The sequence below is a fragment of the Phocoena phocoena genome, chromosome X (genome assembly GCF_963924675.1).
Source record: "Phocoena phocoena chromosome X, mPhoPho1.1, whole genome shotgun sequence".
NCBI classification, from domain to species: domain Eukaryota; kingdom Metazoa; phylum Chordata; class Mammalia; order Artiodactyla; family Phocoenidae; genus Phocoena; species Phocoena phocoena.
In genome coordinates this window covers 34,213,308-34,239,304 of record NC_089240.1, presented here as the reverse complement: position 1 = coordinate 34,239,304, position 25,997 = coordinate 34,213,308, and the positions used below count along the sequence as shown (strand labels likewise).

The window sequence follows — 25,997 nt, the reverse complement described above, 5'->3', positions numbered from 1 at the left end:
AAACATTCTCAACTAGTAGGAGGCTGAGCCACATAAAGTAGGAGGATTAAATTGAATTTTGCCATCTCTTTTTCTGTGACTCGATTGCAGTCACATTGAGCTCTGTGCCCAAACTATTTGTTCTTATTTACACACAGTTTCTATACAGATGGCAGAGCCATCAATTAAAGGTCTGTGACTGTGGCCTTATCAATTCACTACCCTTCCAGCTGCCAGTTGGCTATAAAATCTCTCTCTTCTCATCCTGTTCCTAGTCCCTGAACTGGAATTACTTTTAACTTCTATTGCTCTCACTGCTCAGCTTCATTGAACTTATTTTGATGCAAACGTAATTAACTACTTTTTCCCTACATATTCATGAGATAGTCAAGTTGGGCATAAACCTGCCTTACGAAATTGTACAAAGAGAAAGAAGATGGAGAAAAACAGAATCAACTTTCATTACTATAACAACATCGACACGAGACAACAACAACAAAAAACACAGCAGCTATTAGAGCTTCTAGGCTCTCATACAAATGGCGAAGTACTATGTTATCTAGAGAAGAAACTATACCAGGTGGACTCTTCATGGAACCTTAGAGTTGGACCAAAGTATTTTTGAGATAATATGATCCAGCATCCTACTTGCAGGACAAGTAAACCAATCGGGAGAGATCACTGCTAATTCGCCTCTTAAGATTCTTCTGGAGTGATAACACACCCCTAGCTCAGAGACCCATTGGGTTCTCTTGCCCCAGTTGACAAAAAGTTTGTGGACCTGATGAAATTAGGTCCTATCAAAGTCTATTCTTTCTTGTCTCTCCATGAGCATGTTACAGAACTTCTTAGGACTCCTTTCTACCACCCTTGATCGCATTATACTGAGGCAGTCATCAGCTTTTGAAAGCTCAGCCAGATGGACAGATGGGGAGTAAGGAAGTCCACAAGAAAATCCTCCTCCCTATGGTGTAGACAACTGCCCCAGCTCTGATTAATCCTGAACCCTTAGAGAATCACACATTTTGAAAAGTAACTTTTAAGAAAATCCAGGTGAGAAGTTCCTGACGTCCCTGCTAGAAACTTTCTCCATGGCTCGTGGTCCAGTTGCCTATTCTCTCCATATGGCATCACTCTTCAAGGCCTCTCCTTGTAGCTTGAACTACTCACAGCACGGTGGTCTCATGGTAGTGGCACTTCCTACATGGTGGCTGGCTTCCAAGAGACACAAAATGGAGGCTAGCACAACCTTATTTCTGCTGTATTCTATTGGTCAAAGCAGTCATGAAGTCTGCCTAGATTCAAGGGGAGGGGACGTGGACCCCACCTCTCTGTGGAAAGAGTGTCAAAAGCTTGTGGCATCCTCAGTCCATCACAACTGGGGAGTCTGAATGGATTATCTGCCTCCCTGAGACAATGGGACTATTGGGATATTAGAAACTTGCACAGATATGCTTGAGTGAGAGAGTTTTCTGTCCCTACCAGAGTGTCTTCCTTACTGTGTGTGGCAGACAGAGCTTAGAGTGAAGCCCACAGATTCCTTCATTCAACAAATATTTAATAAGTACCTTCCATATGCTAGATACTGTTCCATGTACTTGGAATATCAGTGAATGACATAAACAAAAATTCTCCACAGGTGAATTCTGTCATTTAGAGAAAAGCTAACACCCATCATTCTAAAACTCTTCCAAAAAATTGCAGAGGGAGAAACACTCCCAAACTCATTCTACAAGGCCACCATCACCCTGATACCAAAACCAGACAAAGATACTACAAAAAAAGAAAATTACAGACCAATATCACTGATGAATATAGATGCAAAAATCCTCAACAAAACGCTAGCAAGCAGAATCCAACAGCACATTAAAAGGATCATACACCATGATCAAGTGGGATTTATCCCAGGTATGCAAGGAATCTTCAATATATGCAAATCAATCAATGTGATACACCATATTAACAAATTGAGGAATAAAAACCAGATGATCATCTCAACAGACACAGAAAAAGCTTTTGACAAAATTCAACACCCATGTATGATAAAAACTCTCCATAAAGTGGGCATAGAGGGAACTTACTTCAACATAATAAAGGCCATATATGACAAACCTACAGCAAACATCATTCTCAATGGCGAAAAACTGAAAGCATTTCCTCTAAGATCAGGAACGAGACAAGGATGTCCACTCTCGCCACTATTATTCAACATAGCTTTGGAAGTCCTAGCCACGGCAATCAGAGAACAAAAAGAAATAAAAGGAATCCAAATTGGAAAAGAAGAAGTAAAACTGTCACTGTTTGCAGATGACATGATATTATACATAGATAATAATAAAGATGCCATGAGAAAACTACTAGAGCTCATCAATGAATTTGGTAAAATAGCAGGATACAAAATTAATGCACAGAAATCTCTTGCATTCTTATACAGTAATGATGAAAAATCTGAAAGAGAAATTAAGGAAACAATCCCATTCACCATTGCAACAAAAAGAATAAAATACCTAGGAATAAACCTACCTAAGGAGGTAAAAGACCTGTACTCAGAAAACTACAAGACACTGCTGAAAGAAATCAAAGATGACACAAACAGATGGAGAGATACACCATGTTCTTGGATTAGAAGAATCAATATTGTGAAAATGACTATACTACCCAAAGCAATCTACAGATTCAATGCAATTCCTGTCAAATTACCAATAGCACTTTTTACATAACTAGAAGAAAAAAATCTTAAAATTTGTATGGAGACACAAAAAAACCCTAATAGCCAAAGCAATCTTGAGGGAAAAAAACAGAGCTGGAGGAATCAGGCTCCCTTGACTTCAGACTATACTACAAAGCTACAGTAATCAAGACAGTATGGTACTGGCACAAAAACAGAAACATAGATCAATGGAACAGGATAGAAAGCCCAGAGATAAACCCACATACCTATGGTCAACTAATCTATGACAAAGGAGGCAAGGATATACAACAGAGAAGAGACAGACTCTTCAATAAGTGGTGCTGGGAAAATTGGACAGCTACATGTAAAAGAATGAAATTAGAACACTCCCTAACACCATACACAAAAATAAACTCAAAATGGATTAAAGACCTAAATGTAAGGCCAGACACTGTAAAACTCTTAGAGGAAAACATAGGCAAACACTGTATGACATAAATCACAGCAAGATCCTTTTTGATCCACCTCCTAGAGAAATGGAAATAAAAACAAAAGTAAACAAATGGGACCTAATGAAACTCAAAAGCTTTTGCACAGCAAAGGAAACAATAAACAAGCCAAAAAGACAACCCTCAGAATGGGAGAAAATATTTGCAAACAAAGCAAGTGACAAAGGATTCACCTCTGAAATATGTAAGCAGCTCATACAGCTCAATATCAAAAAAACAAGAAACCGAATCCAAAGATGGGCAGAAGACCTAAATAGACATTTCTCCAAAGAAGATATACAGATTGCCAACAAACACATGAAAGGATGCTCAACATCACTAATCATTAGAGAAATGCAAATCAAAACCATAATGAGGTATCACCTCACACCGGTCAGAATGGCCATCATCAAAAAATTTACAAACAATGAATGCTGGAGAGGGTGTGGAGAAAAGGGAACCCTCTTGCACTGTTGGTGGGAATGGAAATTGATACAGCCACTGTAGAGAACAGTATGAAGGTTCCTTAAAAAACTAAAAATAGAACTACCATTTAACCCAGCAATCCCACTACTGGGCATATACCCTGAGAAAACCATAATTCAAAAAGAGACATGTACCACAATGTTCATTGCAGCTCTATTTACAGTAGCCAGGACATGGGTGCAACCAAAGTGTCCATCAACAGATGAATGGATAAAGAAGATGTGGCACATATATACAATGGAATATTACTCAGCCATAAAAAGAAACGAAATTGAGTTATTTGTAGTGAGGTGGATGGACCTAGAGTCTGTCATACAGAGTGAAGTAAGTCAGAAAGAGATAAACAAATATCGTATATTAACACATATATGTGGAATCTAGAAAAATGGTACAGATGATCCGGTTTGCAAGGCAGAAACAGAGACACAGATGTAGAGAACAAACGTATGGACACCAAGGGGGGAAAGCGGTGGGGGCGGGGGTGGTGGTGGTGGGATGAATTGGAAGATTGGGATTGACATGTATACACTAATATGTATAAAATAGATAACTAATAAGAACCTGCTGTATTAAAAAAATAAATAAAATAAAATTCAAAAAGAAAGTTCCTGCCTGTATAGAGCCTACATTCTAGCAGAATGTAGACTGAAAAAATGGGATAAAGTAACAAGTTTCATGATCAGATGCTTGCTGTCCACCAGGCACCGTACTTGGCACTTAGCTGTACGTTAATTCATCTAATCCTCACAAGAGGATCCAATGGAAACCCAGCTTATATCCACACAACTGGTAAATAGCCAAGCTGAGATTTAAACCCAGGGTCTCGCTGAGTCCAAAGTCTGTGTTCTTAATGGCCATGCTACACCATCTCCCTCATGCTAATAATTTTCTAAAACTGCAAAGGAGCCTAGGATAAAAGTGTCTATGTAAGTCTCAGGTCAAAATAGGGATCTGGATAGGAAGAAGCACCAATGTCTGAGAAGCACCTACCACTTATAAAGAATTTTCATTTACCCTACCCCAACTATCCCATGAGGTTTGGAATTTTCTTTTCTTTGCAGGTAAGAAAATGGAGATGCAGGAAATTTCAGGGAATTATCCAACATCTGACTTGAACCTTCCACAGACCTGTCCAGCTGTGGAGACCTGGGCATAAGCACAGCCATCAGAAGACATGGAGGTCAGCTCACAATCAGTCAGAGAAGCCTATCTGGCAGAATACAATTCTTCTGTCATACAGAAAGCAAGTGTAATGGCTCACAGAACTCTATCAACTGCTCCCACAGGTCAACACTAAAAGAGTAATGAGAATGATAGGAGCATGTTGAAGAAATATTTCTACCTCCCATCGGTTTGTATTTCTCTCTTCTTCATAATAGCTTTTTACTACCTAATCCAGGCTTGGGCCCTCCCTCAGCCAGAATCACTACAATCTGTGTTGTGGGAAGGAAAAGGCTCTCCCATTATAAAATAATGTTTTCTACCTTGTTGTTCCTGTAATAAATAATTTCACCATTACACCAAATGGTGCCCTTCTTCAAGACTCTGAGTTCCTGGAGAGCAGGGACGACCAGATAGCATCTGGTCGACCCATCTTCATGTCTCCAATAACCAGGTCAATGCGTGGCATATAGTAAGTGCTCAAAAATTTTTTTATCCAATTTGATTAAATCTTATTTAGCTCCAACATGTCCTGAGCAGATTTTAAGGTCATTTATGACTTCAAAGGTCTAGGGGTAGATGGCAATGATTTAATAAAATGTCTTTGGCATGTTTGTGGTTAAGCAGTATTAAAAACAATAAAATAAACAACAAAAAACCATAAATGTAGATTTCTGAACACTCTAAACTCAGTGTAAATATTAAAAGGGCTTACTGTTAAGAAAAGTTTTTTTAAGAAAAGTTTTAGGTTTATAGAAAAATTGCATAGATAGTACAGAGAGTTCTCACACACCCTACATGCAGTTTCCACTATAATTAACATCTTACATTAGTGTGGTACATTTGTCATAATTAATGAACCAACATTGACATATTATTATTAACTAAAGTCCATACTTTATTCAGATTTCCTTAATTTGCATCTCCTGTCCTTTTTCTGTTGCAGGATCCCATCCAGGATCCCGCATTACATTTAGTTGTCGTGTCTCCTTAGGCTCCTCTTGGCTGTGACAGTTTCTCAGACTTTCCTTGTTTTTGACAGTTTTGAGGAGTACTGGTCAGATATTTTATAGATTTCCCCTCTGTTGGCATTTTTCTGGTGTTTTTGTCATGATTAGACTGGGGTTATGTGTTTTTGGAAGGAAGGTTGCCATTCTCATTATATCCAGTTTACATACTATCAACATGACTTATCACTGTTGATGTTGCGCTTGGTCACCTGACTGAGGTAGTGTTTGTCAGGTTTCTCCATTGCAAAATTACTCTTTCTTCCCAAGGGGCTTATTTTTATTTATTTTATGCAGTATGTTTTATATACAGTAAAATGAGCGCACCCATTTAAAGTGTGCAGTTTGACAAGGATTGATGAACCACAGCGGTGGTTTTCAACCAGAGGTGATTTTGTCACCCAGAAGACATTTGACGATGTCCAGAGACGTTTTTGGTGGTTTCATCTCAGATGAGGGGAGGTGTTACTGGCATCTAGTGGGTGAAGGCCAGGGACACTGCTAAATATTCTATAATGCACAAGTCAGCCCCCCTCAAGAAAGAATTATACAGCCCAAAATGTCAGTAGTAACAAGGCTGAGAAACCCTGATACACACTCATGTAACCACTGTTCCCAATTTAGACCTGGCAGCGCCCCAAAAATCTCTTGTGTTTCTTTGCAGCCAATCCCCCAATACCTGTCCCTGGAAAGCGCTATTCTGTTTTTCTACCATTGAGTAGTTTCGCTTGTTCTTGAACATCATATAGATGGAATAATACTTTCTTTCTCTTTTTGTCTCTGGCTTCTTTCACTCGGCATAATGTTGAGATTCAGCCATGTTGTTTTATGTATCAGTAGTTTGTTCCTTTTTATTGAACAGTACTCCATTGTATGGCTATACTGTACTTTATTAATGGGCATTTGGGTTGGTTCCAGTTTGGGGATTTTAGGAGTAAAAGGAAAACTGTTTAGAAGTCTTTGTGTGGACAGATGTTTTTAGTTCTTTTGGATGAATACCTAGGAATGGAATTGCTAGGTCATGTGGTAAGTATACATTTAACTCAAAGGGCTTATATTTTTAAAATAAGAAAGACAAAATAAATCTTTCTTTATCTTATTTTGGACTATATGGATTCTCTCACTACTTCTACTTTCTCATCTCAGCTAGGAAATAAGTTTTGAATTAAATAAGAAAGTGATGTCAGGGACATCCTCTTCTACTTTTTCCATCCCCAGGCAGAATTCCTTGGAATAGGTGACCAGACCTCATCAATTCCCTTCTCACTTGCACTTTGCCAAGCAAAAGTTGATGTCTCTTAAGATCAGAACCAGAAACAGCTGTGTCTCTGGTTCTTTGGGTAATGTGTGTTTGATTGTTTTTTTTTTTTTTTTTGAGAAGATGTTTATAGAAAATGGCCTGCGGTATTGGCAGTTGTGAGAACAGATCTAACTTCTGCTTGGAACTGCTATAAATTTTTAAAACAAACCAAACCCTAACATCACAATATGGCTATGTAAGGTACCTCCAAGCCAAATCCATTAGATTGGGAATGAAATATTTATTATGATCTGAATGAGACAACGACAAAGAAAGGACTTTAGATTTTCCTTAAAGTTGTACTATCAAAACTTTGAACGTTTATTTTCCTACAGTGAGTTGGGGGATTTAATCCTTGATTTAAATAAGGGCTCAACGTGATCATTCAGGAAGACAAAGTTTGCAGAATAAAGAAAAAGGAAATCTTTTCAAGGTTAAAAGTAAAGACTTGTTTTGCTAATAAGCATTCCTAACCCGTGTTTGAGGTAGAGAAAGCTATTTCTTAGGCTTAAAAATTGTCTATAATATACACTATCAAATGATCCTTCCCCTTAGGAACTAGTAAGTGATAGCCCCCAAATTTTAGAAATTCATATCCAAAGACAAAATTTTAAAAGCACCTTGGTAAAATTTTTACTTTTCTCAAAAAATTAAATGGTTTAAATAGGGACAATAAAGAACTCAGTGTAATGAAAGGAACAAAGATCTAGAAGTTGAGAGACCTAAATTCTAGTCTTGCCTCTGTCACAGACAATGGAAAATATACTAGATGATCCCTAAGGTTCATTTCAGCTCTAACCTTTTATGAATTCCATTGTCTGATTTTCAATACACACATAAATAATAGACTACATGTATTTGTATAAGCAACCTTTTCATCCGAGTGTTTTAACTCCCTTCAAAATAATCCTGGAGATGGGGGGTGGGGGACCTTAGATTAGAAGCATTTGCTAAATTCTTTTCTTGTGTGGAGTTACTATCCTCCTTACAAGAATTAGAATACTAAAATGTCTTCATCAATTTTTTTCAGTTACAATCTGATGAAAATTTAGCATTACCTTTTACATCTTTATTTTGGGGTAGATTTATGTCTCCTTGTTGTAAGGTTAAGCATTCATACGACACTTTGATGTTTACTAAGTGGTTAAATATCTTATGCAAGTTAATTCTCATGGGAGATACTTTAAAGGCTGTCTGGCTTATTTAAATGGAAAGAAATTGCTTTGGGAAGAAAGTATGTACAAATGGAGTTAACTTTGAAGGGAATGTATGCCACCTTAATCTGAAACCATCATGAGAAGCTGAGTCGGAGTGCATGGCTTCTGTTCCTAAGGGTTAAATAAGGTCACCTCTTGGGTGTTTCCCTTTCATGTAGTCAGTCAGGATTACCATTTTGACAACTTTTCCATGCATCACATTACCCTTTTTATATCTGAGTTTTCAGTATTTGACACCTCCTTTCCCACACAATAGCCCTCAGTGAGGTACATCCCTTATTCAGGTGATCATCTTAAGGTCATAAAATCATCTGCTTTTCAACTGGGGAAAAACCTAATAGAGTGGACAGTTCTGATGTTAGCCTAATAGTATGAACCATAGTAACTCTCCTGGTGTGAAGATGTTTTTTAAGACCCCTAATTCACCTGAGGGACAAGTACAAATATACAGTAAGGTCATCTGCAAATTATATTCGCCATGAAAATAGACTTGACTTCTTGACTTAAGTGACTTCTTAACTTGACTTCTTTGACTTAAGTGATTAAAATATCAGATTCGACTATCACAGTGGCTTGTCTTTCTGCATTTTAATTTGCATGGTTTACAAACAAAAGACACCATCCTTTTAAGTTAAAGAAAATCCAAACATAATGGCTGCAAGCCTATGTGAATGAACCATAGTCTGAAAACCATGATGTTCAGAATGAGTAGAGATAATTATATTGCTAAAATGACCAAAAAAAAAAAAATTGCCCTGCCATTGCCATAAAGGTAACATTATCACCTGAGTCCAGAAGTAAAATTTACCCACAGGGCTTCTTTCTGATATGAAACAGTGCTGGTCATGATGCCATGAAGTGTCAGGACATCGTGTCCATGAGTGCATAGAGTCATAGGCTCACCTCGAAAAGGGAATTTCTACCACAATAAGAACTTACACTTTTTAGATTAGATTGTTTTCTCAGCTGAAAGAAGAAATGGTTTCTTTGGACAAGAAGTTTAAATGAACAAATGTAGACAATATTTTTACCCTGCAATAATCATCAGATCTCTGTAACCCACTTTGGATAATCGTGTGTTTCCATGAGAGACGAATTGCTAGTAAGAAATTGACCTTTACGGAGACAAGGCTAGAACTCCTACCAGGCATCATATTAGAGAATTAGGCTGTTTCTACAGATTTACAAATACATCTTTGGGGAAGGAATTAGCTTGCTGAGGTGGGAATGTATTGGATCCTAGATAGCAAGATGTTTATTTCTACCTTTCTGAGAGGCATCTTCCAGAGGAAACATGTTGCGATAGACTCCTGTCCTCTCTTCTCATAGACTTGGCTCTAACCTTGCATGTGGACTCGCCCTCTTGCTGAGGGACTCCCCCTCTTTCCTCAGCAGCAGGAGTGTCCTGCCCAGCTCTGCTGGGCTTCCTCGTGGTCTCCTTGCTATCAGCAGAACTGCCTTCCATGCCAGTCATGCTAGCTCATCTTCTTTGTCTCCATTTCTCCACGGTTCAGTATCCAAGCCCCCATCTTACACCTTCCTCTTTTGCTATCTATGCAACATACATTGAAATGTTTTGTCAAAAGTCCGTATCACTGTTGGCATAAAAGTTTGGAACCATCTCCATTTCCCAGTGTTCCACACCTAAAAGATCCCTATTCTTTCCCCAATCTTCCCCCAAAGAAGATTGGTCAATCTTGATACGAGTTGGACATTTTAGAACAAATCATTTACGTTGGCTATGGTCTGATTATTATGCCCTGGGCTTTTGAAGAGAGCCAATCCAGGGACCGCTTGGCTATTTGTCCTGCCTTGGGTTTCAGGGGGTTTGTACACATTAAAAAAATAATACAAATTGATCATTTTAGAAGGAGATAATAAAACTAAAATTCCTCCTATCACTCCCGCAGCGATACCCAATGGTTGGAGAATATTGGTTATCCCTAAAGACTTTTTTCTATGGGATATACTAGTCTAAGATGTATACTTTGCCTGCCTTGATTTTAAAAGGTATTTGTGAACATGTCAAATTCTAAGAAATGATCTCTTGGTGTTTATTTTTTTTAACTTCCACAACCCCTCAGTTCTGCTAGTTTATTAAAAGAGAGAAATTTATCTACACATTCCTTTCACAAAGAAGTTTACACCTCAGAAAATATATTATTATAATTTATGGTAACATTTAGTCCTTTCTATCTCTTTGTAGCAAAGCTTCACTCACACTTGGGTCTCTTCTTACAAGTTGCACTAGATAATAGCACACGTGGCCAAAAAGCATTACCAATATCCTAGACTGAAATGAAAATGCAAAAAGAATGGGAAATATGAGAAACTCTGAACACAGACACATTGCATACGCAGGCCCAGCAGAACACCTATGTCTTACGCCAGATCCCACACAGACCACCCTGAGTGTGAATGATTACAGTGGAAAGAGACACAAGGATAAACATCAATAGTAAGACTCAAACCTCAATTTAGTCTTAGATTCATCAAAGACCAGAGCTCTGATTCCTGCATGTATTTCCCCTCCCCCTTCCTACATGTCCAGGGCTTCCACACCCTCTCTCTCAGCCTATCTGTCCTTCTTACTACCTCACCAGTGTGGCTCGAAACCCAGGCTCCCCACTGCCCACCCACAATGAAGATGGGCAACATGGCATCAGGCCCTGTGGCTGTGCTGGCAGGGGATAAGGTAGTGGTGAAGTCATCAACATTAGAAACAAGATATCTGCGGCAAAGCCTGCTAGCTACCTATGCCAATATCCATTCTCCCCTTTCTCCTTAGGAACAGGAGTCTAATTTTTAGCTGGGCACGTTGCCACCTGAAATAAACAACTGTATTTTTCGGCATTCTTAGCAACTAAGTATGGTCTCTCAATGTAAAAGCCATAGTCCTTCCAAAGGCTTTCAAGTTGCAAGTTGTGAGTAACATGTAACCAAAGAACTCTACACAGAATTATTTGTGGAAGGGCTAGGATTGCTGCTTATAATGGAACTGACTTGGTTGAGAGTCTCTTTCTGCCTACCCTCCTGCTGACAGTGTAAAATATGAACGTGATATCCGGGGCTCCAGCCATCTACCTTGTGCCACGGAGTATCCTTAAGGAATGATGCTGAAGCTATGGAAGCATAAATTTCTGAGCCTGGAGCCTGATGGCACACCATGGGGTCACAGTAGCATCCCTGGACACCTTGCCTTTATATTCCCTTTATGCAGAGAGAAACGATTCTAAGTCCTCGTAATTTCAGAGTTTTCTGTTATACTGATATCTGAGGAAAGAGCGTTCCAGAAGAGAGGACAGTAAGAGCAAGGGCCCCAAGGCTGGAGTGCATCTTGCAAGTTTAAGGAGAATCGAAGTGGCTGGTGTGGCTGGAACAGAGTGAACAAGGGGGAGAGTGGAAGATGAGATCAGAGTGGTACTGGAAGCCACTCCATGTAGTCTTAAAGGCCCTTGGAAGGACACTGCCTACTACACGGAGAGATGCTAGGAGTTACTGCAGAGTTTGGATCAGAGAAGTAACATGATAGGACCTCTGTTTCAACAACATCCATCTGGTTATTGTACGTAAAAATGTGTAGAGGCAGAGAAACCTGTTAAGAAGCTATGAAATAATCCAGATGGGATATCATGGTGGCTTGAACCAGCACAGCATCAGTACAGGTGGTGAGAAGTGGTTAGATATCTGGTATTTTATGAAGACAGAGTCAACAAGGTTTCCTGATATGAAAGAAAGAGAAAAGTCAAGAGTATCTCCAGAATTTTGGGCCTCAGCAACTGGAAGGGTGGAGTTGCCATCAACTTCACGAGGAAGGTTGTAGCTAGAGCCGGCTCACTGGTGAGGTAACTAAAATCATCCTCCCCCTAAAATCTGCTCCTTTGTTTCTGGTGCTTAGCTCACAAACTCAACGAAGACCTACTCAGTGACTCCAGGAAGAGTCCCAGAGGTCACCCTGATTCCTCCCTCTCCCTCCGTAACATCCCATCATGTCCTCTGATTTCTACTTCCTAGATATTCCATTTATCCATCCACTTCTCTCATCCATTGCCATCACTTTATTCAAGGCCACCATCATCGCTCATCTGCATTTTCACAAGAGCCTCTGAACTGGCGAAGAGTCCACTGCAGATCGCGCCATTCACTGCACTGCACTTGAAAGCACCAATCCCTCCGATGGCCACCGTTTCTTGTTGTCCTTGGATATAGCCCAAAGTGCTAAGTGTATTTTTCTTTAACTTTTTGTTTTAAAATAATTTCTGACTCACAGAAAAGTTGGCAGAATAGTACAAAAACTTTCCATATACCCCTCACCCAGATATACCATTTTACTACTCTCTCTCTCTATATATAGAGAGAGCTACAGTAGTAATATATATATATATATATATATATATATACATAATTTGAGAATGCATTGTAAACATAATACTCTTTTACCCCTAAATACTTCAGTGTATAGTTTCCTAGGAATGAGAACAATCACTTATACAACTGCAACACAATTATTATAACCAGAAAATGTACATTGTTACAATACAATTATGTAATATACAGACTTTAGATTTTTTCCAGTTGAACAAACTGTGTCCTTTATAGCAAAAGAGATACAGATATAGATATAGACGTTGTTGACACTACTGGTCCAGGAGCTAATCCAGGATCACACGTGGCATTCAGTTTTCGTCTCTCTGGGCTCTTTTATTCTGGAACAGTTCCTCAGTCTTTGCCTTTTATGACGTGGACACTTTTGAGGAGTATAAAGCAGCTATTTTGTAGAAGGCCCCTCAGTTTGGATTTGTCTGATGTTTCCTCATGGTTAGATTTAGGTTGTGCCTGTGGGGCAGGATGAGCACAGAAGTGATGTGTCCTTCGCAGTGTATCATATCAGGAGGCAGATCCTTAGCATGTTTTTAAAAGCTTCTTCATAACGTTGCTTCCGTTTATGTGTCATCCTCGTCGCTCACCCTCTATCCATCCTTGCTCCCAGGTTCTCAGACATAGTCTCAGATAATCCTTGCCAGCCCCATTTTCACCATTTCACCACCAGCACATAGCCCAAGGTCTGGTGCATAGTAAGTAGCCTCCCAACAAATATTTACTGAATGAAGCAGTGCTTCCATGCAGGCTTCCTCCTGCATGTTCCCAGAGCCCTGCATAACTCCATTGTGTCTTTCATGGTGTTGCTAGATTGTCTGTCTACGTTTGGTGTTCCCTGCTAGAAAATTCCTGGAACCACATCTGAGCTCTTGCATTTGATTCCAGTACACCTGAACACAGAAGGAAAGAAAGAGGGAGGGAGATTGGACCTTTTGTCTTAGAACATTGTTCCTTCTGAGTTTGTGTTGAGCAGGTGCAGGGCTTTTTGGAGCCTCTCTCCCAGCCACCCCTCCCCTCGCACCCCACTTCCTGTTTATTCTGCCTTCCAGCATTGCACTGGGGAGGGGTGGGGCTGGGAACCATTCCAGTTGCTTTAGCCGCCTTCTCACTCCCTGTCAGTCCCAATTCTGGAATGGTTGCTTTAAGGTTGAGTTTATGCTCTTTGTGAGAGTTATTAACAAGATTCTAAAGCTTTTCTAGGGTAGATTCTCATCAGTGTATATACTAATAAGCAGTGAAATAAATAAGGGAAGAAAAAAGAGAAGAAAGAAAAGGAGGCCTGGAATACTCACAGATTAAATAGAATAATCCAGAACTTGGCTCTACTGTCTTATGAAGCCTAAATGAATAAATCAGGTGAGAGAAGGAGCTCCTTCCCCAAGGGTTTCCTTTTTCTCCTTTCCCTGGCCCTCATATTTAATTAACAACTAGCAAACACTTACTTCAAGATTTTACAAATTATAATTTAATCTTTGTAATATCTTGAAGGTTCGGTTTTCCTTATAGCAACTTCTTTAAGCCCTTCTTTCAGTATTAGGATTAGATTTGGCCATGAGCAATAGACATGGCAGTGGCTTAAACAAGATAGCAGTTTATTTCTGGCTTTTGAAAGCAAAGTTCAGAGGTAGGCTATCCATGAAAATCAGAAACCCAGGTTCCTTCTCTCCTGTTGTTTTGTTGTTCTGAACATGTTGCTGCTACCTTATTAGCTAAGATGGCTGCTGGAGCTCCAGCCGTCCCATGTCATTCCATCCAATAAGAAGGAGAAAGGAACAAAGGTACTCTTCTATCCTCTAAAGACACCTTTTGGAAGTCAGATGTGAAACTCCTGCTTTCAGCTCGTTGGCTACAGCCTTGTCACGTGGTCACTCCTAGCTGTAAGGGAAGCTGAGAATTATAGCTTTTATCTGAGGCGATCCAGTTCCCAGCTAAAGCTGGAGGAATAAGGAGAGAACAGATAATGGGAAACAATAAGCAGTCTTTGACACAATTTACTCATCTGTAAAATGAGAATAATATTAATACGTACCGCATAGAGTCCTTGTGAGTAGAAAATGAGATAACGCAGGAAGTTTGCCACACTCACAGTAATGATGACTTCCTTCATAATAAGAAGGAAGTATACACAATAAGTGTACACTGAGTGGTAGTTCACTGCTATTACTATGAAGCCTGTGAGCTGGTATCTCCATTTTGCAAAAGAGAAAACTGAAAATCCAAACAGTTACCTTCCCCAGGACACACGGAATGAACTGGCAGAACGGGGGCTAAATAGAGATTCTTTGACTCTAAATCCTGGTTTTCTTTCACCACTGGGTACCACCTTGCCTTCTACCTCACCTCACCACAACCACCTCTCTTAACGTCTCTCATGTTCACCAAGGCAACATCTAATATGTTTCTCCATTGAAAAGCTTTTATGCTCCATCCCAGCACTAACTGATCACCATTCAATGAGAGCTAGGAGTACCAGGTCCCAGTGGTGAAGACATCACTAATCAGAAGGGGCCGCATAATTGTATCTCTCATATGTTACTGGTGAGAGGGTATATGGTCTAACCACTGTGCAAAACTCTTTAGCAGTTTCTTATAAAGTTAAATATATACCTGTCTTATGAACTAGCAATTCCACCCCTATGTATTTATCCAAAAAAAAAAAGACTTGAACTAGAATGTTATTTATAGATTTATTCATAAAAGCTAAAAGAAATAAGTTTAAAAATGAAACAACCTAAATGTCCATCAACAGGAAAATAAATTGTGAAAATTTACAGAATGTAATACTGCTCAGACCCTTCTCGTCACCCAACTGTGATTAATTCATCACTATACATCTCTACACTTTTTTTTTTTTTTTTTCTTTGCGGTACGCGGGCCTCTCACTGTTGTGGCCTCTTCCGTTGTGGAGCACAGGCTCCAGACGTGCAGGCTCAGCGGCCATGGTTCTAGAGCACATACTGTATGATTCAATTTATATGAAGATCAACAACAGGCAAAACTAATATATGGGGATAGAAATCAGAATCGTGGTTGCCTGGGCGGGGGGGAGGTGATCAGAAAGGAATATAAGGAAACTTCTTAGGGTGATGAGAATGGTCTGTACCTTTATCGAGGTGTCAGTTACATGGGGGTATGCATTTGCCAAAACTTAACAAACTATACACTTAAGAGCTATACATTTTATTGCATGTAATATGTCAATAAAAAAGAAAATAATAATGAGATGGGGGCTGCAGAAATAAATGCTACACATAAAGATCCAAAAATATCTTCAGAAGGGAAAGAAGTGAGAATTGAATTAAAAAAAAAATGAAAGAGAGAGTGGATCTAAGATCTTAACGACAAAATATGTAATAAATAATGCCGCTATATTTGAATCAAGCCCTTTCAGTGCTACAGTGGCAGCCCCATAAGTAGTGTCTGTTTATGCAGGGCTACTGTCAACAAGATTAGAGAGTAAAAGAAAAATAAAGTCTCTTTCACAAAAGAAGACTAAAAGTACCATTCAGTCCTGTTTTCAACAAGTGGCTGTGTTTGAAATTCTCTATTTTAGCCAGCCCAAAAGCAATGAATGGATTAAGTGCCACAGGCTAGAGGCAGAGTGTTTTAGTGTCTTATTGCTTCCGTAACAAATTCCAACAAACTTGGTGACTTACAACAATGCAAACTTATTCTCTCACAGTTCTGGAAGTCAGAAGTCTATGATGGGTCTCACTGGGCTAAAATCAAGGTGTTGGCAGGGCTCTATTCCTTCTGGAAGCTTTAGGGAGAATCTGTTGCCCTGCCTTTTCCAGCTTACAGAGTCTGCCTACATCTTTTGGCTACGGTGCTTTTCTCCATCTTCAACGCCATCGAGGGCAAGTCAAATCCTTGTCATGCTGCGTCACTCTGACTCTGGCTCTTCTGCCTTCTACTTCCATTTTGAAAGACTCTTGTGATTACATTGGGCCCATCTGGATAATCAAGGATAATTTCTCCATCTGAAGGTCAGGTGATTAGCAACCTTAATTCCAGCTGCAGCCAACCTTAATCGCCCCTTGCCACGTAGGCGATATATTCACAGGTTCCAAGGATTAGGACACAGACATCTTTGGGGGAAACCATTATTCTGCCTACCATGTCGAGCTTTAACAGAACTGTAAAATGTTACTTAGAACATCTCTCTCATCATCCATCACTTCTAATCCTTCCATTCTCTACATCAGCCATCAGATGAATGTTTCCAAAGGTTCCGGATTTATTTTAAGCTGTTACTCAGGTACAGGCGATAAAATAGAGACCGTGTTTCATAGATTACATTCTACTTTCAATTGCTTTCACTTATTTCTACAATCTCCTGAAATTTGGAAAAAGGTCTCTGTTCCAATTATCTAATGCTGTGTAACAAACCACTTAGTGGCTTAAAAGAATGAAAATATTTTGCACACAAGTCTAAAATTTGGGTAGTGCTTGGTGGGGACAGCTTGTCTCTGCTCCACTTGGCATCAGCTAGAGTAGCTCCACGGCTGGGGGCTAGAATCAATTGAAGGCTTGCTCACGTGTTTGGCAGTTTGATGCTGGCTGGTGGCTGGGACCTCAGTGAGGCTGTCAGCAGGAACACCTACATGTGACCTCTCCATGTGGCCTGGGCTTCCTCATAGCATTGCAGCTGGGTTCCAAGGATGAGTATCTCTTAAGAGACAGCCATGGATCTCATACAAGAGGAAGATGTATCACCCTTTATGGCCTGGCCTTGGAAGTGATGGTCACGTTGATTTTGTCAAGGCAGCAACAAAGCCCCACCTAAATTCAAGGCGAGGAGACAAGAGATTCTACCTCTTGATGGAAGAGCATTTAGGGCCAGAAATAACTTTGCAGTCTCTTTGAGAAAATACAATTGGCCACAACGTCTCTGCCACTTTCCCATTTCTTCTCTTCATTTTAAGTCTCCTCTTTCTTCCATTGTATGTGTCTCCCTTATATAGTTGCCCATCTTGGTCTTTTTTTTGTCCCTCACTCCTTCTATCTCAAAATCAGGTCAACCCTGAGTTGGCAAACAACAGTTTCATGAGGTGATGTAAGAAGACTATAGCATGTCCACAAAGGGACATCTAATTGCTGGGATCAGGGATTATTCAACCACTTTGGACTGACAAAAATGGCAATTTCATATGCTTCAACCTAACATGTGCTGCCTGTCTAGGGAGAGGAAAATATACCACAACCTGCTATCAGAAGAGAAATGATTCCCTCCCCACTCCTCAGGTTTCCAATGGTGGGGAGGGTCCTGAGAGATACCTTGCACTTCTCCGTCACTTCCCATATCACATTGACCCAGGAATGGTGGAGTGACATCTGGTAAATTTGGAAAGGCAGGCGTGGCTTGGCTTTTCCACTTGGGGCCAAACTGGCTGCAGGTATCAGGCCTTTTCCTCTGCTCCCCAACCCACTAAAGGGAAGGGCTGCTGGTTTCTGAGATTCCCCCTAGGCCCCAATAGCTGGGTTAAACATCTAAGTTTCTGGCACTTTCCCCTCAAACGCTTAATCTATGAAAGCACTGTCAACAAGTATTTACCACAACAGAAATGAATTATACCCCCAAAGCATCCATGAGTTACAAGCTGCAATGTCAATCAGATGCCACAAAATACTACACCTTGTTTTGAATGACCAATGTACACTAACTACACTCCTTACATTCTACACATAGTTTGGCTGCTAGGGAACATATGCATGTTCTTTCACAATGTATATGTTTCATTAAAAAAAAAACCCCAAAACAGGGCTTCAAATTAACATCACATTGTGAACAACTAGAAAAACTTAAATACCTCTGTCAGAATTAACAATGTGGTACTTTCGTTTTCATCTTTCCTTGACTACCAAACAGGAAATCTCCTCAATTAGATGTACGCTAAGTAGAAAAAAATGCCATTATCCAAGGACACAGAAAGTCCTGGCAGGTATTTCAACATGGCGGAAGAGTAGTCAGGTTTTAACTGGCCCTATTGAGCTCACCCACAAGCTACAACCTTCTTTACCTCAGCAGTGTGGTATTCAAAAGGAAAAAAAAAAAACTACAAAGTTAGTTTCTACCTTTGAAAACATCAAATGAATCATATTCAGTTTCATCCTGTTAACTGAATGCTTGTTGATAAAAGTGCACATATCAACACTAGTAAGATTGGGATTCAAAAGTAAAACAGATTTGAGAAAACGCCCCACCTCCAACATTGTTTATTTCCTCACTAAAATAAAGAGCTGGGCTCTATGTTTTGCTAGTATTTTCCCAGTCTCCTTGTCTACTGGGTTTGAAGGCACTTTCTCTAGACAGTTCAAAGTCAGAAAGTGACCTTCTATAACTCTGTTCTTAACTAAATGATAAGAACTTTCTCCAGTCAAAATTCTTACCAGTTTGGGATTATTGAAGTTGGACACACCAGCAGATATATTTTTAAAACTGCTAGGCAAAGCGTTCTGAAACAATAGACAAAGAAGTAATAAAATATAAGAAAAAGAATGGGAAGATACAAAAATTTTCCTCTTAAAAATAGAGAACGCCAAAACAGGAAGGGCCGATGACATAGTTGTGGTTTTAGCAGGCTTTGTTTAGACAGATGCTCGACTATTAGTTTTCTGCTTTAACCTGACCAAGACTTTTGACGCCAAAAAGAAAACAGCTAACTCAATAATAATAATAATAATAATAATAAAAACAAGATGAAAGAACATTTGAGGAGGCGAAATCTTCATGGTTTTATGGAAGATGTGTCCATTTAGGTCTTTACCATAATCACCACCTTTCCAGCACTGAATAGCAAGCAGCTGGAAAAGGCCTGTATACAGATGTGGTTTTCCTTTTCCTTAACCAACATTTCATTAATTAAATAACATTCTATCAATGGCACAAGGAGACTCATGAGGGATGTGGGAAATGGTGAGAAAAACCATAGGATCCTCGTTTGTCAATAATGGAAGAGGCCTTAAAGCTTGAGCTGCTTTCCCCTCTTATTTCCTTTCTGCAGGCTTTCAAAACGTTTGTTCACCCTGAAACCCAGGGAGGCCAAGGCAAGAGGACGAACGGGAACCTCCAGCCTACATTCTACCCCCTTATCTTTCCCCCCAAGTTCCATCCTTGGACAGCCCAGTTTGCATGGCTAAGCCTTGTCCACCAACCAAGCCTGTCTGCTATCGGGAGGATAAACTCAGGGCAAATGCCTATGAAATCCCTGGAATGGGCTCGGGGCCATCTGGACAGGGAACTCTGGGGAGCCAGGAACCCAAGTGTGGTCTAGAAGGAAGGGCACAAGCTCTAGGCATTCCCTTGGCTATGAAGATTCCTTGCCCATGGGGAATTGCAAGGCCTTACAAAGAGTCAGTGTGGAGGCCCTCTAAAGTGGGGATCCCGGAGAAGGAGCCCTGGTTGCATGAGGCAAAGGACAGTACTGACTTCCAGATACTGAAATAGTTATATTGGTCATAGACTATCATTATCTCCACCACTTATCAGAAAGTTCTACATAGTTTCAGATGAACTAACTGGAGACCTAATATTTAGAGTAACTCAGGGACAACCTTTAAATTTTCTTGAGTTATTTAAAAAAAAATGAAACATGGCCTTGCCTTGAAAGAAAAAAAAGTTTAAAAAATAATTTTAAGCTTAAATTATCTTGCTAATTAAAGCAACTTAGCCTTGATCAGAAACTACATAAAGTTTGAAATTTTAAAACGATTAATAATATTAATTTTTGAGACCAATCCAATAGTCCACATGTTTAAATTTTCCATAAGCTTCTTCTGATTCAGAATTTTTTATCTGTTGGGGGTAAAAATTACCTCTAGAATTTTAAAGAAAACATTCTTTCTGTCATTATTTTGTTCAAAACTCTTCAAAATAAATCACCCAAGGATGTAATGATTGGTATAAATGTACTAGATGTCCCATAAAAAGATAATTACCTTTGAAAAAGAAAAAAGGTATATGAACTTTGAGCCCTCAGTCCACCAGAACTGTATCCAATTTGGAAACATCTGAGAACCACAGGAGTAAGGGGAGAAGGTGTGAGCGGGGAGGCGGGTGGAGAAGACGAGCCTCCCAAATGATTTTTGTTCAGCAATTAAAAGCGAGGAGGCGTACGCAAATGACAATAACTTTCATTTTTTAAAAACATTGTTAAGAGTAGACTAGTTTTCAGGTTGGTCCAAAGAAGGATAATCCCAGCAGCTGTGACATGCTAACAATGGGTTCAGGTTCAGAGCAAGAGTAAATCAGGCTAGACCACTAAGGAACACTGTGTAAATGTAAAACACGAAAAGCCCCATGTGCGCAAAGCAGAAAGCTGTTTTTAGAGGCAAACGCAGGCCTTCTCAAAGGCTCTGGTGTGAGGTTTTGATGTAGAAAATTCTTATCAAATGTAAATATCTGGAGGGTAATCAACTCCAATCTCAGCTGTTCCTTTTTGCCCAGCTCATCTATCCCTGCCTTCCCTTTCGTCCCAAATTGCCACGGAGATGGGCTCTTGCAGACAATCACGATCCCTGAGAGCTCTTTGAAGGAGGGTCCACACAATTTTGCAACTTTTAAAATCTATGAAGTACTTTGAGCTTCCTCAGGAAAGACCTAAAAATATGAAGTCACTTATCACTTTACCTCAGAAGTTAAGCAAAGTTTTAAATGGCTTGAGAAGTTTTAACAGGTAAATCTGGTCAGGGATCTGACTTTGTATCGTTGCATAAACTGAACTTGAATAAAATACTTATATCAGTGGAATAACACTTACTGGGCCTGGGAAACGCTACTGGTTCATGAAAAAATCCAATCCTCTTTTAACAGTGATCATCACTACTCCTAGGTCAGAATCACTATTTATATATAAAAATACTCTCACATGAATATTTTCAAAAGATAAAGTTAATAGCTTTATTTACAGTTTGGTTTTGCTATCAACATCTACCTTTCTGTATTCTATATACAAGAACGTTCTGAAAACATCGTGTTAACATGTCATAAAATTCTTGCTATCACTTGCCCAAACTATGACTATTTGATTTTAATTCAGCTTCTTCCCTGAGACTTTGAGAAAGGAAATAGTTTACCTGTGGTTTCATGTATGTAATTGAAATTATGCTTTTAAAGTGAACATATTGTCCTAAACTTCATATATTCCTGGAGAAAGGCAAGGAGGGAGATAAAGATACAAGCCACGTTCAGAGAGCTGGAGAGAACCTGTAGTGCCCTTCAGTAGCACCTAAAGAAACTTCTAAGCATCAGACATTCTATATACCAACTCCTTTCACTCACTGCATCTCCACGAAGTAAGCCTTGTAGCTATTATGCCTAATTTCAAATGTGGCAACAAGCTTGGAGAGTTAAATTCTCACAGTTAATATGTAATAACAAGAGGACTTGAACACACAACTTTCTGGCTCCAAGTCTTGGTGTTTCTACCATGTGGCTTCTGTAGTTTCCTTTCTTTGTATTTTTTGCTTGCACTTTGGGATTTTCAAGGGGATACAGGGCAAGAGGCCATACACCTTACTTCTGGCGCTGCCTAGCTTATCTTTATATATTAACTATTAACTTTCTCTGGGAGCACAGGCACCAGCCTTAACACTTCCCCATTTTTTCACTGCTGCTAAAAGCTGATAATAGGTTTGAGCTGCCCACAGCACAAAAAAACTTTTTGCCTTTTTTTTTAAACTGCAAAGTTATATGTATTTTAAATTCAAGCTCTATGAGCTTAGAGAATGTCTCACGACTTCAAGATCGAAAACTGAAGTCGATCCAACACTTATCCCCCCTAAACGAATCATGAAATAGAGAAAATACAGAGCATTGCATTTCACCTGTCCCACCCTCCCAGGAAAACATCATAATGGCATCTAAGGAAGTGTTCCAAAGGGCCCTACTGCAGCCATGCTCAGATCTGCTGTCCACAGCAGCAGACTGGCTCCCTGGAAAACTGGAAGCATTGCTGGACACTGCTTAACAAAGCTTAGCACTTCACTGGGAACTAGTCAAAGAGGCCACAGCACATGTTATAACACATTTAAGTCTCTCCTAAGACTTGTAAATAAAGACCTGCAAGATGCGTGCACTAGTGTTAGCTGGTGTTTTTCTTCCGACTCTTTACTTCTCAGTAGCCAAGTGAAATTTCTGCCTTTAAGATAAGTTTCTAGGCCTCAAAATGCATAGGTCGTGCTTGAGCCCCTTAAAAGATTCAAAATGTTGACTAAGCACTCCAATAAGCTAGTCAAGTTGGTTGAAAACTGTAATATATGTACCTTCCCAAATGCTTTGAATATTTATGAACTTTTTGTTGAGATGTATGTGCTTACCTTGGTACTGAATTAGAAATAAAAAGCTTGGTAGCTTCTTCCCAAACAAAACTGAACACTTACGGAGATGATTATCTACCACTTTGAAATACCAGAGAAAAATAAAACTGGTTTTTGCTAAAAAAAAAAATCAATTAACTGTATTTTATTTAACTACTAAGCCATCCATTGGTGGATTAGAAAGCAACAAACTTTTGTCAAATTTCGTTAACACATTTGCTTTTTTTTTATTTTTTAGAATATAGTCTACATCTGGATTAAAAAAGTTTTAAATAAATTTAAGACACATAACAACAGTGGAACCCTTCATCATTCTATGTACAACACAGATAGAATGTCAGTTGGTTCCATTTCGGGTAAGTCCACTTTCTCATAATAACATTACTTTCACTGAGTGGCACGCTTCGTACGAGCTGGCACAGTGCCAGCTTACACACTCTGAGGGGGTGGCGTGAAAAGGATGGGATAGGGGTACCACAGGACAACTCTACAGTGTAACAGAAAATCATTAATAAAGTAGTACCGGTTACCGACAGACAGTGCTGTTTGTGCGCTTATCACAATGGAATCGCCGAAGTTTCAGAGCGAGGAGATTGGAAATACTTAAGACGGGACCACGGTTACAAAAAGAAATAGTGCAAACAGGAAAACTGATGCAACCCTAGCAGCGCTGCGGCCTCCACCAGCCCAACGGCAGGGCGGCGGGAGGCTGCGCGCCCGCCCCGCCTTCCCTAGCGCCCAACTCCAGGCTCCCAAATGTGGCAACCCAGCGCCGCGCCCTGGAATGGCCCTTTCTCGGCCCTTCTCCTCCGGAAAGAACAGAAAAGAAACTCCAGGAAAAGCACAGACTGAATGCAGGGCGTCAACTCAGTCCTATTCCCACCAAAGTAGAACACAGCCCCCTCATTCCCCCTCCCCACCCCCGCGGGAGAGAGGGAAGTCCTTGAGCACTACCCCACCTCTTTTGCCACCGCTTTCCTCTCCTCTCCCCAAAGAAGCCCCCTCCTCCATGCAGCCCTGCCGCGTCCCCTGTACGTACGCAGCCCCCCAACTTTGCAGTTTGCCCATCGTGCCCTAGAGCCAGAAAGGAAATAGCTTTGAGGAAAGAGAGGGTGAGAGATGGGGCCGGGAAGGGTGCTGGGCAGCCGCGGGCAACCCGCCTCAGTGCCCCCAATTGCTGAAGCCGATCTCCTGCTTGTATCTATTAGTGAGGATGTTGGCTTTGCGCGTGAGTTTGGAGAGCACAGTGTGCAGCCCGCGCAGGTGGTAGTGGAACTGCTGTTCCAGGTCCTCCTCGCCGGCGTCCGCGCCCTCCAGGTGGCTCAGGTCCACCAGGATGTCCTTGGACTTCCAGGCGCTCCCCTCCTCGCTCCCCGCCGCCGGCGGCGGCGGCTGCTGCAGGACCCCCCACTCGATGTCGTTGCGGATGGACTTGAGCAGCACGTAGTGGCTGTACATGTCCCGGGAGGGCGCGAAAAAGCTGCCGTTGCCGCCGCCCGCGCCGGGGGCCGGGGGCTTGCGCTCCTCCAGGCAGCCGCCACTGCCGCCTACCTCCACGCCGACGCCGTTGTCCAGCCCGGGCTCGGCCAGTGGCACGTCGCGCAGCAGGCTGGGCACCATCACCGTCTGGTCCATGTTGTTCACGGCGCCGATGAAGCGATTCATGGCGTTAAAGAGCGAGTGCTTCTGGTTGTAGGTGTCGCAAACCTGCATCATGGTGGCCGCGCGGGCGCCGAAGCACAGGGACGCAGGGGCACGGGATGGCCGGCCGGGGCGGGGGGCTGTACGCCTTTCACGCGCTCTCTGAGGCCCGCGCCGGGGGCCTGGCTACAGCCGGTGCGGCGGGATTCCCGGCTTCCTCCGCCCTCTCCAACTCTCGTCTAGATCGAAGCCCGGCCCCGCGGGAAGCACGACTTCTCCTGGCTCTGGCGTCCGGAAGCTCGCGATATCGGCGCGTGGTCTCTGGGGTCGAGCCCTGGCCTGGTTGGGAGACGGGGACGAAAGAGCAGATTATTCACGCAGCTAGAGTGCCCGGCGCCCCCACCCGCGCGCACCTCCTTCCCTGGTTACAGCTTGTCTGGGACGCCTCCCGGGTGACTCCCAGCAGGAGTCCCACCTCCTCGCCCCCCGCCCAGGGCCGCGGAGAAAAGGAGGGGGTGCTCCCCACTCCCGTCTCCCTCCGCAAAGCCTGAGTCCAAGCACCCACGCTGACGGGGCAGAGGTGGGGCGGGGGCACGCACTTCCTCCGGCGCCTCCAGATCCCCTGCTGCTGGGTAGCTCAGTGTTCCCGCCGCTGGCTGCTGCTGCCTGCGGACGGTGCTGCGGTCAGTGGCCGAACTCTGACTGCGGGCGGTGGTGGTGGCGTCGGCCCCCTACCCATCCCAGGTGCTCAATTTATAGAGCCCCGGAAAGGTGTCGCCGGCGCTCAGGGCCACTCGCCGTGTCTCCTCCTCCCGCCTCCCCGGTAGCGCGGAGATAAAAGGCCCGAGCTGGGGATGACCGCGAGTAACACTCCAGGCCCTTTCTACAGCGGGGGCGGGGCGCGCCGGGCCAGCCCCGCCTCTCGCCTGATACCCGGGCGGAGGGAGGGCGCAGTAGCAGGGCAGGGCAGGGCAGAGGAGGGACAGAACAGCCGCACCCAGCCATCGCCGAGTGCAGAGCAGGCCAGCTTGGGGGGAGGGCCAGGCACAGTGCGGGTAAAGAAGGTGCCGGCGTCCGGTCCCGCAAGAGGGCGGGCTGGAGTGCGGGGGGATGGGTGCGCCTTGCTCACGCTCCCAGGGTGGGATGACCGAAGTGTTGGCGCCCAGGTTGTAAAGTGAGGCCCCCAACCCCGCATCTATGCTGGCAGTGGCCCGGAAACTACCGATCCGGTTTATTAATAGCCGTCGGGGAAGAGGGATCCGCAGCAGCAGCAGCAGCTCCATCCCAAGACTCTTACGTAAGAAGGGTGACTGGGCATGCCGGGTGCACGTGGACGCGTGGTGCTCCCGC

General features: G+C 42.0%; 1 protein-coding gene across 1 annotated transcript; it reads right to left on the bottom strand.

Moving 5' to 3' along the window:
* Positions 1-23,208: 23,208 nt before the first annotated feature.
* MID1IP1 (MID1 interacting protein 1) lies at positions 23,209-24,977 on the bottom strand. The gene has a single exon (XM_065901047.1). The coding sequence runs from the start codon at positions 24,720-24,722 to the stop codon at positions 24,168-24,170; it is 555 nt and encodes a 184-aa protein (XP_065757119.1). The 5' UTR covers positions 24,723-24,977; the 3' UTR covers positions 23,209-24,167.
* Between the last annotated feature and the right edge of the window lie 1,020 nt (positions 24,978-25,997).